Consider the following 14,363-nt stretch of genomic DNA (forward strand, 5'->3'; position numbering starts at 1 on the left):
CTCATTTAATTCATGGGAAAGACCAGGGGTTTTCCCCCTTGTTCCCCACTTGAAGTTGTTTGGTTTCAGAATGAATGCACCCCTCCCAAAAAAGACAGAATAAACATCTCTTATTCTATAATAAGAAACCTTAAGCCACCAATGGCTTGGATATGCTATTTTAGTGTATTGTTTGATTTTCTAGAAAGATTTTTTTCCTTTTCTAAGTGTTATCCAAAATGATTAAGCTTATATAATATGTTCTTGGTTGATTGTTTTTATTTACCATTTTTCTTCTATGGTTTTAGGTGTTTATTATGTAGTTGAGGTGATTGTATGGTATCAACATATTGTATGAGTGTATCAGGGTTAGACTATGACTTTATTCGCTTCCTCTATGTTCTCAATGATTAAAGTTTTATCAAATGATTACTTGTCAGGAATATATAAGACTTATTACAGCTCTCATAATGCTGAAGAAGAAATATTAGTTTGTGTGGATATGCTGCAGAAAATACAAATTTTAGTTTTTATTTAAGTAGAGGATTGATAATTGATTAACTGAAGCTATTTGGGAGATGAGAAATAGAAAATGAGCTTTTCTTCCTTCTATGGGTGTTTTGGGTGGTATAATCATAATTTGAGTTGAATAAGAGATATCAGGAATTATAAATTTATAGTGGATTTGTCTAATTCTAGGTGTTAGTTATTTTTAGTAATCAAACAGATTGGTTCACTTGGATTTTCTTAAAATCAGATCCACAATCATATCCTTTTTTTCTTAATTCTAGACTTCTCTTGAGATTTCTATTCTCTCTTTTTACAAGATAAATAATCATTTAGAATACACAGTTCAGATAAAATTCATACATGCTTTTAAATCTTAAATAGTTGGAAAAATACACAATTCAACCAATGTTTGAATTTATAGAAGTCCAATGAAACTGAAATAGCAGGTTGATTTAAAAAAATAGAGGATAAAAAAGTTTAAGTTCTAACTTATAATCCTAGTAAATAAAAGTATGGAAGCTCAGGCCGAATATAAAAGGACAATATTCAACAAATATCCAAAATAAAAAAATGTTCTCCCTAAAATAAAAAATGCACTATTGTTCCTGAAACATGAGAAAATATGCAAAAAAATCTTAGGAAGAAATGAAAAAAAAAGTGAACTGAAACAAAGAAATGCAAATATAGTTACATGAAGAAAAAGAGAACCATGAAAAGTGCAAGAAGATTATGAAATAAGAATTAGAAGAAGGTAGTTCAAGTAAAAGAGAAAAAACATTTTGCAACATGTAATACAAGTTAGAAAAGACAATAAACACTTAGAACTCAAAAGAAAAAAAGGTTTTGCATCAGTGCTCCCATGTAATAAAAAATAAAATAAAATAAAACACAACCAAAAATAAAATAAAAGACAAAAAAAAAGAACAACTAAAAGAAATAAATGCATTAACAACTACCAACATTAAAGAAAAGACATTAAACACATGGAAGTAATGGTTATTGTAAGTGTAATAGCAACAAAGAGAAAACCTGGGTATACCAAAATCCAATAATTCTACAAAGTTTTAGCACTACAAATAGCATTTGGAAATAAATGCATTAACAACTACCAGCATTAAAGAAAAAACATTAAACACATGGAAGTAAAGGCTATTATAAGAGTATTAGCAATAACAAGGCAAAACCTGTGTATACAAAAAATCAATAATTCTACAAAGTGTTAGCACTACAAATAGCATTAGAAAATTAGTAAATACTTGCAACAAAGAGGAGAGTTGAAGAAGTAGAAGGAAAAGAACAGAGAGGAGAGTTGAAGAGGAGCATGCATTCAAAATAACCGAGGGGGATATAAATAAGAGATAAATGGCATGTAAAGACAAACAATCATTAAGTGAATGTAGTGCAGTGTCAAGAAAGATATTATTATAATTCCACCATAAACATTAAACAACCCCAAAACGTAGACATTGGTTATCCTAAAATAGACACAGATTAAACGTTAGTAACAAAAAGTTGAAAGAAATCCTAAAATAGGAACAAATAAAGGAAGAAGGTGAAAAAAATGGAGAGATGTTACCTCGCAACATTTATTAGTTAAGATGTTACTTGCGAGTAGTGTAAGATACGAAATGGTTACTGTCATTGCTACTGCAGTCGAATGTTGTAAAAGTAGTGTAAGATACGCACCACATTGCTACCATCGGAAGAAACAAAGAGAGAGATGGAGGGAGGAGAGAGAAAATCGTGAGAGAGTAGAGAGGGAGGGGAGAGAGAGAGGGGGTTTCACCATCACTGTCACTACCACCGAAAGAGGAGGTCCTAGATTTATCAAACATGAAATAAAGCAGCAATTGTGGAAACCTTATTGTAATCTTCTTTATGGGTGACATCTATGTTAATGTATCAACGCTATCTATCTTCTTCCTCTGCAACTCCCGAGTAATGTCTACACATGCCTGATCAACCATGGCTAGAAAATTTTTGATTATAATGAATAACTGAAGTGGGTGAGCTCCTTTATCTTTCGAAGACCCTGCCTGATAATACTCCATTGTTCTCTTCACAAGCTCCATCACCCTGGTTTGTTCCTCCCTCAATGCCTTAAACCTCTTCTTCAGCTATATCTACGAACCCTTTCATCTCCGTTACAAATGCACCTCCCTCGTTGATACTACATCTCTAAAAAATCTCCCGAATTTCAACAATGCAGTCTGCTAGAATAGAGCATCTTTTGATGCAAGCGTCATAGTCTACTGTTGCGGCCTTCTTTACATTAAAAAACTTAACGCTTAGTCTTTTGACCATCAACAACCCAAGCATTATATATTCCCTTTATCTTTCTTCTTTTGTAGCTGAAGCCTTGAAGCTCTCACTACTGTTGTTGCTGCTGCTGCTTTAGTTGTAACTTTTGCCGAGACTATGATTCCTATTGATCACACAGCGTTTCCCTTCGCTCTAGACTACTTCTTGCACAACAAAGTGGAGCGTAGGCTTTCTATCTGTGCTTTTAATGTCTGAGAACTTTCAAAGTGAATTAAGGCTGAAGACTGGGAGAGATTGAGAGACTATCAGAGACTGTGTAGCTTAAGAGGTTTGTAAGATAGAGGGGGAGATCCGAGATTGGGAGAGATTGAGAGACTCTGGCTGTTGTAATTGTAAGAGGCTCTGGCTGTTGTAATTTGTAAGAAATGTAAGAGTTTTGCAAGAGAGGATTTGAGAGAAGGGGGAGAGCCGAGACTGGGAAAGAGTCTTTGTATTTGTCAGATACTATGTCTGTCAGACATACGTGTCATCGTAACTTGTAAGAAACCTAAGAGGTTTGCAAGAGAGAGGGGGAGAGCTGAGACTGGTAGAGAGTTTTTGTTTATTAGACATATGTGTCAAGTTGTAAAAAGGCTTGTGATTCGGCCTTGCTTATTACCAGAAAAAAAGATTATTTCCTTTGGATCTGGTGCACGCTTATTACACATGTCGAGCACAGGGGACTAAGCCATATGCTTTAAGTATATAAGTAGATGTGTTCATATTATAATAACCATAATATTACCATGATATTATATGATAATATGCAATAAAAAAATATTACTAATATAATACTATTGGTCTTAATTGCAAAATCCTTAATATTCATAATATGGTTATCTCATATCATTTACGATATTGTAATACACCATAATATTATATTGGGCTTGATATCAATGCATAATATTGATATATGATATCATACTATGGATAATGATAGTATATTGGGATATTGTAATATTATCATATATTAACAATATATAACATATTCTCCCAATTGATATGATATAATAACTATTATCGATAGTATAATGGATGTGTAATAGCATTATATCATATCTTACTATATAATAGTATCAAATTATCATTAGTATAATAACATATTATTATAATATGAATATTATAATATTATAAAAATATTAATATTACGATACTAATAATGTTATTAACATATTGATATGGGATATAGTAATAATAGTTATTATGATAACTATCCTTGTATTAGCTATAATAATATTTTAATGTTGATAATCAATAATTAATATTATACTATAATATTGATATGATATAGTACCAATATTACTACTAATATTATAATAATGTAGGATTATTATAATGCACCATATTATGATATAATAATATTATATCTTGTTATCAATGTTGATAATATGAAATATTTCATATTATCATAATAATATTAATATACTATAATCATACGAACTTAGGATATTTTAACTAATATATATTATGCAAAACATGATAACACTACAATGTATAACCATATGATATATATCATATAATTATACTATAACAATACTCACATATATTATGATACCAATAGTATAATGTATAATATTATCCTATTGGTTATATAGGTATATTACTAATTATTGGTCATATAAGTAGTATAATTATAGTTATATGAATATTATTAAAATAATAATAGTTATATTATGGTATGCGATATGATAATACCATATATTTTGGTATGTGATATTATATTAATTATTAATATGTGTTACTATTATAATCAATAATATCAACACTTTGGTATGTCATATTTTTATAATATTATATTCATAGTTGTTAAGGTGATATAAGCGCTTTTTGAAATTTTTGTTGCCTAAACGCCATTTGATGTATTGTAACATATGATTTTTTCATATTTAATATTTTTTTTATATTTTAAGTCTATTATATAAATATAGAGGTGATGCACTGAATCATTATTTTTATTTCTTTTATATTATAATAATTTTTTATTAATTTCTTATCTTTTTAAGGTTTATGATAAATAAAATATACGAAGATCGGAAGGTGAGTTTTGACAGATATAGATGTGATATTCGAAGATGAGTTTAAAATCTATCATCGTCAAGTTCTAAGATGTATGTCTTTGAAGAAGAAAGACAAATCGATCACAGAAGGCATGATGTTTTGTTCTTATTTAGAGAGCTCTAAGCTATATGTCTTTAGAGTTCATCCTATTTTTATTTTATTTTTCTTTTAAATATTAGGCGATACTTAGGCGACCAAGCAACTAAGCTCTCCTGTCGCTTAGGTTCGCCTTGAAAACTATGATTATATTATAAATTATAAAATTATAATACTATATCCACGTAGTGTTACTAATATAGCCATATTACATGTTATGATATGATATTATGATATGATAATAGCATTATCATACTCAATATTATTAAAATATTCTATATTATATGGGTAATAGTTAATTATTAATGAGTTATATTATTATCCAATTGATTTATTAATAATATTTTATTATTCCAATTGATATGGTTATTGATATAATTTAATAACCATATTATCATAGTTACAATATACTAGTTATAATATTATAATAGTAATATATATTTATGTATAATATTATCATAATTCATACTAATATAATTATCATACTTATATTATGCTTATAATGATATTATCCTTTTTATACCAAATATGTAGTGTATAATATGATATATTGATATCATATATGGTAATTTAGTATAACATATTAATATATAATGGTTAGTTATCATAATCATTATAAGATGTGACAATGATATCATAAATAATCATTAATGATGATATTATTAACACATCGTATAATATTATATTTGATTAAAATATAGGATAATCAATGTGGACACATCATATGTCCATTGATGATATATGTATTTTATAATATGTTTGGTTATTAATAATTAGGGAGTGACCATTTAGCCTAGGGTCAGAATTTATAGGCCTAAAATACAGTTGGGGTTGGTGCTAGGTTGGAATTGATGCCAATTCACAGGCGGATATGGGTGTATAGGGTGTGGGTTTTTGAAGTTTTGAATGTTTATATAGTTGCAGTAGAATTTAGAATTTTGCATTAGGCCTGTCTGTACATCTCTATAATAATTATTGCAATAATATTTAAGGAGAATGATTATTTAGTCCATCTCAGAATTCTTATCCCCACTGTACAGGTGGGATGAATCCTAATCAAGGATTGATGCCAAATCCACAGGTAAGATGCTATGGGGGGTTGCAATTTTTGAATTCTACAATGGTCCTTACAATTGTGCCGTGTCGTGGCACGACTCGTGACCATCAGGCTGGGCTGATGCAACCCGATTTACACCTCTAATAATAATCGTTGATATGATTATAATTATATTGACAATATTAATATAATATGATAATTTTTCAATAAACATTAATAAGGTTTGCACAATTTGTATGTTATTATATCATTAGTTGTATATTATATTTAGTAAACCCACGTTAAGATTATATAAAAATTGATATCTGTTATCTCATGATAATAGACATTGTAATATAGTTTGATATTCTATCATATTATTGGATACTATTAAGTTGTTATATGAGATAGTATATTAAACTCAACACATTGTGCTATGATATACAATTGACCATTAATAAGATATCAAACATTAGTCACATACTAATAATCACACGATTTATAGAAATAAACAGTAATATTTTTATCAGGTTAACCCAGCCATATATAATAAAACAATGATTTGCCTCCATAGAACTAGCCCATTGCTTCTATTGAATATTATTGCAAAAAGCCATATTTAGATATGTATTATTATTAAATAATAAAAATTATTAAAATAGTATTTTCATTATTATTGTTATTATAATTATATTTAACTGTTGCATAATATATCAATTAACAAAGTGCAATGCATTTTTATTATAATGTAATTAGTATATATGATATTATACTAATATTATTATTATGGATAAAAATATAATATAACCCATATTATAATTGTTAGTAATAACCATATATTTATATACTTGTCATTATAATTGAATAACAATTAATGGTATCATTAATTATTATCAATCAACTATTACTATATTATGTATGATAATGCAATATGAATATAATATATTAATATTAACCATATCCATTAATTATAATATCATATACGATATTGTTATTATGATATGATAATATAGTTATGATATATTGTTATATTAATATAATATTATAACTTTATTTAAAATTTCAATTGATTATAGGTAATAATATCATGATATTTTCATATCATATTATCAATTGATGTTGTATTACATATATGATATTGATGATAATATATACGTTATAATGGAAGAACCACATATTCCTTTTCCACTCCGAATCTCCGCTTTGACCTCGTTGCCATTCATATTTTGTTTGGTAAATTAATGAAAGAAAATCAACAAAAATGAAATTTAAAAATTTTTTAGACGACGAAAAATCCAGGTACAAGCTTTTCTGATCTCACATTTTCTTTATGATTTTTGTGAAAATTTTGTAAGATAAAATCATCCATGAATCCAACACTTTTCTTATAGTTGTCATTCACATTTTGTTTGGCAAATTAATGGAAGAAAATCAACAAAAATGAAATTTAAAATTTTTTTAGACGATGAAAAAGACAGGTACAGGCTCTTCTGATCTCACATTTTCTTTATGATTTTTGAGAAATTTTTCTAAGTTAAAATCTTCCTTGAATCCAACACTTTTCTTCTAGGTTCAATTCCATTTTTTAACATCCTTTTGTTCATCAGTTTCTTAGTTTTGTTTCTAATTTCTATGAACATTATTGGCAAACTGACGTGTTCTTCTACATGCAGGGGCTCGTTTTAATTGTTCTCATTTTCCTTAGTTTTGATTGTAATCTATTTTTGTGTTGCTTCTATGTTTTCCTTTTAAGTTTTAATCGTTATAATTTCTATGTTTTCCTTTTAAGTTTTAATCGTTATAGTTTCTATGTTTTCCTTTTAAGTTTTAATCGTTATAGTTTCTATGTTTTCCTTTTAAGTTTTAATCATTATGATTTCTATGTTTTCTTTATTTATGCATACAAATGGACCTTATAATTTTTCTCAATTATTTCATGATGATGTTAATGCAGTGAAGAAGTTGGGAAGACAATTTGTTTCAGTTTATTGTGGTGTTTCATAATTTGAGTCTAGAAGATTGGGTGTTCTAAATGGTCGAGTGTTCTAGATATGATTCATTACAGGTTGCACTGGTGTTTGATGATCTGGGTCTGAAAGATTGAGTGCTCCAAATGACGACCCCTGAAGAAAAAATCGACCCCAAAGATCTTTCGAAAGATCGAGTGCTCCAGATGACGACATCAGAAGAAAAGATCGATCCCAAGGATCATCTGAAAGATCAAGTGTTCCTCATGATGACCCTGGAAGAAGAAACCGATCCAAAAGATCGTCTGAAAGATCAAGTGTTCCACATGACGACCTTGGAAGAAGAAACTGATCCCAAAGATCGTTTGAAAGATCAAGTGTTCCACATGACGACCCCAGAAGAAACAACCGATCCTAAAGATCAAGTGTTCCAGATGACGATCCCGAAAGAACAAACCGATCCGAAAGATCGAGTGTTCCATGAGACAACCCCCGAAGAAAAAACTGATCCCAAAGATCGTTGGAAAGATCGACTGTTTCAGATGACGACCCCCGAAGAAAAAATTGATCACAAAGATCGTTGGAAAGATCGATTGTTGCACATGACGATCCCCGAAGAAAAAATTGATGCGAAAGATCGTTCCAAAGATCGAAAGTTCCACTTCCACATGGCAACCCCCGAAGAAAAAAATGATGCCAAAGATCGTCCCAAAGATCGAATGTTCCACAAGACGACCCCCGAAGAAAAAATTGATTCCAAAGATCGTTGGAAAGATCGATTGTTCCACATGATGACCCCCGAAGAAAAAATTGATGCCAAAGATCGTCGGAAAGATCGAGGGTTCCACATGACGACCCCCGAAGAAAAAATTGATGCCAAAGATCGTCCGAAGGATCGAGTGTTCCACATAATGCCCATTGAAGAAAAAATTGATGCTAAAGATCGTCGGAAAGATCGAGGGTTCCATGTGACGACCCTTGAAGAAAAAATTGATGCCAAAGATCATTCGAAAGATCAAGTGTCTCACGTGATGGCCTCCAAAGAAAAAATTGATGCCAAAGATCATCGGAAAGATCGAGGGTTCCATGTGACGATCCCCGAAGAAAAAATTGAAATTGATGCCAAAGATCGTCCGAAAGATCGAGTGTCCCATGTGATGGCCTCCGAAGAAAGAATTGATGCCAAAGATCGTCGGAAAGATCGATGGTTCCATGTGACGACCCCCGAAGAAAAAAATGATGCCAAACATTGTTCGAAAGATCGAGTGCCCCACATGACGACCCCTGAAGAAAAAAATGATGCCAAAGGTCGTCGGAAAGATCGAGTGTTCCACGTGACGACCTCGGAAGAGAAAATTGATGCCAAAGATCGTCGGAAAGATCGAGTGTTCCATGTGACGAATCACGAAGATAAAAATGATAACAAAGGTCGTTCGAAAGATCGAGTGTCCCACATGATGACCCCCGAAGAAAAAACCAATCTGAAAGATCAAGTGTTCCCGATGACAACCCCTGAAGAAAAAACCGATCACAAAGATCATCAAGGTATTTTTTTTTTCATTTTCTTCTTCATCTTCTCTGCATGAATTATAATTCTTTAAGAAAAAAAATCGAGTTTTGTTGTTTTTCCTCCATTTTGATGATTTGTGGATAAAGACTGCAATTGTGTCTATAGTTATAGGGAGATGATGAACATTCAATTCTTGAGATCATTATGAAAGAGAAGAGATAATTGAAGTTGGGTTAGTGGTTTGCAACTTGGTTGTGACATGCGAAACTGACAATTGCGAGATAAAACAAAAATTTATCATGGAGTTCTTAGTTATCGAGGGGAATGTAGTGAAGCACACTATTTCAGATTTCTTATTAAGACATGGGGGTGGGGGGGTTATTTCTGAATTTCTGATTTGGATTTGTAGAATAATTGATTTGTGATGGCATTTGTCCTCTTAAAAATATATCTTGCTACAAAAAAGTACAAGTAGATTCTCAAACTTGGCAAACGTTGAAGAGTTGCCTGACATTTATGTCCAATCCACCTTAAGATGCTCTTTGTGTGGTTGAGTTTGCTATTGGACAAGACTTATTTGGTTTTCTTACATTTCTAGACAGCAAGGGTATTTTTGTAATTTTGCATGTTAGGGGGTTATGTTTGGGAACAGGTCTTAGGCTGCATTTGACATTCCTTATTTCAAGGACTTATCTTCTAGTAATTCCCCTTCGTTTGGCTTTATGTTAGTAATTGTTTAGGGCAGGTTTACTCTAATATAGCTTCTTTTCGCAAGTGGTTTGTTGGGCAAGCTAACTTGGGGGGGGGGGGGGGTGAGTTTCTTCCTTTAAAAGCTTCTTTTTGTTAGGCTTGTGCCTTGTATGGCTCTCTTCTTTCTCTATTAGTTCTTTATTTGTGATAAACACTTTGACCTTATTTGGTTACAAGAATAGTGCTAAATCACAAAGAAGTCAAAGTGGAACTTCCACATGTTGTAGTTAATTCCATTGAACTTTACAAGAATAACATCCATCTTTTTAGCCATTTTTCAAACAATTCAAAGGTCAACACTGTAATAGTAATGGAGCTGAGTCCACAACTGGACAAAAATCACATTTTTCCAAGTAAAAAAGAATCTGGAATCTTCCTACACACTGAGAAACTGTACCAATGATTGAAGAAGAAAAATTCTCTAAGGAACAAGTCCAAATAGCAAGGTATTCAAAAGTTGCATTCCAAAAAGAGAACAAGAGTGAATCCGAAGTCCATAAATGAATCAAAGAAGTAGTTCTAAAGTAATTTTAATCAGAACAGTAGTAAGAATATCTCAACACTACAAAAGAAAAAGTGGAGGAAGGGGTTAGGGAGTGGTTGGAGAGAGATTTTGAGGAGGAAGAGATTTGGGAGCCATTAGAAAGATGGAAGGCGATAAATTCTGTGAAATATGCCCAAGATTATACAACCTGGGTTTCAGAATGCTATAAATTAATTAATGGTTCTATGGTTTGGAATCCAAATTTTAGAAGTTCTCTTTTCGACTGGGAGATGGTGGAGTGTTTGGAGCTGTTGGCAAAGCTTCAGGCCTTGGAGATCAATCCCTGAACTACAGATATCAGATTATAGAAAGAGTGTAAGGATGGGAAGTTCACAGTCAAATCAATATATTCGGCTTTGATTAGAAATCAGGTGGAGGCTGATCCAGTTAGGGTTGTTTGGGGGAAACCAGTGCCACCAGGGGCTGAAGCCTTTGCTTGGCTGATTGCTAGAGGTTGTATATTTACTTAGGACAACTTAAAGTTCAGAGGTTATCGGTTTCCAAGTAGATGTGTGCTGTCTTTTGCTGGAGAGGAAGATGTTATTCACCTATTGCTTCAATCTAGTTTTACAACTCCAGTTTGGTCCTACTTTTTCAAGCTATTCAAGGTGGATAGGTGCTCTATGTCAGATCCGACTGAAATTTTTAGTTGTGGTCCAAGAATCCAAGGGGGTATTAAGACTAAGATTTTATTGACCTGTATTCCCTTTATTGTTTGTTGGGAGATATAGAAGGAAAGAAACAGAAGAATTTTTAAGGAAGAAAAAGAAAAGGATGGAAGTGGTGGTGGCTGTCATCAGTTCGATAGTTATTGGTTGGTTTCTTCTGCTTCCAGAGTTTCATGGGCTGAAGAAAGAGGACTTTGGTGCTGATTTCTGGACTTCTCTGAATTCATAAAAGGAGTTCTGGTGTCTGTTGTTTGTTGTTTCTGAAAGTTTTGTTTTTTGTGGTTTATGTTTTGCTTCACTTGTATTCTTGTCACCTAGTTATTATGTATTTTCTTCTTTTTAGCAATAAAATTTTCTTTATTTATCTTCAAAAAATAGCAACTTTCAGGCCTTTCGAACTATGAAAAGGATCAAAACCCTTCAATTCTGAATGGATTACCAACTTGATTGATGAGTCAGATGGTGCTGAACTATGAAAAACCAACCTGATTTGCAAATTTCCAGAGAAATAGGTTTTTGTTTGTACTGATTGAAGCAGCCTCCAATTCAAACTGGAATAAAATATTCAATCACAATTTGGAGAATATGGCCTGATCTTATACACTAACTTAATTACCAGAGTAACTAAATTAACAATAATTGATTTAAAAGTAAATAATTAACAATGATTAAGAGTGCATTATTACTTAAACACTAACTTAATTATCTTAACTAATAGTAAATTAACAATAACTTACTTTACTTAATTAACTTAATTATCTTAGTAACTCGATAATAATTTACTTAATTAACATTAACTTAATTTACTTACTAGCTTTGATTATTTAATTACTCTATTTACTCGACTTAATTTACTTAGTTATCTTAATTAGTGTAGTTTATTTAATTTAATTGCTCTATTTGTTTAGGTTAGTTTAGTTAATAAACCAGTTAATTCACTTAATTGCCTTAATTTACTTATTTAGATTGATTAGATTTGTTTATTTAATTTACTTAATTAACTTTGTTTCCCTAATTAATTTAATTTGCTTATTCAATTGCATTTGAGTGACAGGGTTTAAATCTTGGAAATAGTCTCTCTATTTGTATAATAGTAAGGCTATGTACATTTTTCCCTCCTAGACCATGCATTGGTGGGAGCCTTATGCATTGGACTGTCCTATTCAGTTGCTTAATTTACATAGCTGGCTTAATTTACTTAATTATCTTAATTAGTGTAATTTATTTAATTTAATTACTCTATTTACTTAGCTTAATTTACCTAATTAACTTAATCAAATAGTTCATCCACTTAGTTGACTTAATTTACTTAGTTAATTAGCTTAATTTACTTAATCAATTAATTAATTCACTTAATTGCATGGTTTTAAAATCATCGTTAACTTGGGTAGTCGAACCATTTGGCCCATGAACTAGTCAGCCATTCAATTCCATATTATACTTGGCCCAAAATTTTCCAAAGACTTGGTCCACAAATTGTTGATCCGAACGATTGAATTACTAATCTGTTTGACCTGGTGAAATGGTTTTCAGGTCATTTTTTATTTTAATTATTTTAATTTTTTATTTTATATTTTACAAAATGTCACGAGCTTATTTGTTTGGACCAAACGATCAAACCGTTGACTCAGAGACTAGTGGTCAAAGTGGTTCCATTTTTGGGTCAATTTTTAAAACCTTGTCTAATTGGCTTAATTTACTTAACTATCTTAATTAGTGTAATTTACTTAATTTACCTCATACCATTATAGACCCTAAAATAATTTGCTTAACTAACTTTATTAAGGTGGCCCTTTCAAACTTGAGTAGTGATGGATAAGTAATGTCCCTTTTACTTAATTTGCTTAATTAACTTTTCTTTGTTTAAGGGATCCATTGTATTTCCTTAAAGTGGTATTTCCATCATAGTTTGTGGGAAAAAATGGCCCTTTTAATTCTTTAGGATCTAAAGTGTTTTTTTTTGGGCAAAGTTCAAGGGTTGTTAGAGAAAACAATTCATAAAAAAGAAATACAATACAAAATCATTGTTCCAAGCTTAAAACACAGAAATTTAATGAAAAAAATTGACACCCCATTTGAGACCCCTAAAGGGAATAAGGCTGCATAAGGGAAGAGCTTAACTAATGGATCCTCTATCTCTACTACTTGTATTATATGGCTTAATGATTTTGTCTTAATTTCAGTATTTTAAAATGTCAGGTCCACTAGAAAGATTGGAGGATTTGATGAACCAACCAGGCAATAAGATATGTGCAGATTGTGGCACTCCAGATCCTAAATGGGTGTAAGTACTTGATATGGATTGTTTGCAAGAAAAGACATATTCAATGCATTCAATTCCCTCTTATTAAATCCAACATTTAAGTTGTTAACTTGCATTCATGTTCATTTAATCATATATTTAAATCATTTTTTTTTATTTCTTCTCATTATTAAGTTCTATTAATTAAATTCACACTTAAAAAATTAATAATTCCAATAACATAAAAACTTATACTTTTAAAATTTACATAAAAAAATAGTGTTTTCATTTAGGTGGTGGTAAGAAATTAAACCATTTTTGGATCAAATGGGTCAAGCCATGTTGTCACGATTCAATAATAAAATAAAAAATAAATAAAATGAAAAAAATATAAATTAAAAAATAAATGGTTTAACATACATATTAAACAATAATAAGTATGATAAATAAGAATTTTTTATTAATAATAGAAATGGAATGTAAAATTTAAAACCAATTGGAAATAAAAATATTTTCCTATTCTCTCATTAAATCTTATATTTAAGATATATTTTTATCATCATTAAATTCTTGTAATCAAATCCACAATATTAATTTTAATAGTATAAAAATAAATATTTTAATAAGTAATTTGAAAATAAAACAATTTTCTTCCCTCCCGGTGGTGGGCAATCAATTCGACCATTTGGGGTCAAATGGATA

General features: G+C 30.6%; 1 protein-coding gene across 5 annotated transcripts in view; it reads left to right on the top strand.

The window, feature by feature from the left end:
• The first annotated feature begins 7,282 nt into the window (after positions 1 to 7,282).
• Positions 7,283 to 14,363, top strand: part of LOC104590053 (uncharacterized) — a 41,457-nt gene continuing 34,376 nt past the window's right edge. For 4 of the 5 annotated variants that reach the window (XR_016082713.1, XM_010248569.2, XM_088898630.1 and 1 more), the window contains exons 1-3: positions 7,283 to 7,458; positions 7,935 to 9,492; positions 13,619 to 13,703. Coding sequence is in view for 4 of the 5 variants with exons in the window: in XM_010248569.2 (XP_010246871.2) it covers positions 8,094 to 9,492; positions 13,619 to 13,703 (1,484 nt within the window). In the remaining variant the exon portion in view is untranslated. The remainder of the gene's footprint in view (positions 7,459 to 7,934; positions 9,493 to 13,618; positions 13,704 to 14,363) is intronic. The other variant, XM_088898628.1, reaches the window with a different exon arrangement.

Source organism: Nelumbo nucifera, chromosome 2 (genome assembly GCF_055504915.1).
Source record: "Nelumbo nucifera cultivar China Antique chromosome 2, China Antique-T2T, whole genome shotgun sequence".
In the NCBI taxonomy this organism is placed as follows: Eukaryota; Viridiplantae; Streptophyta; class Magnoliopsida; order Proteales; family Nelumbonaceae; genus Nelumbo; species Nelumbo nucifera.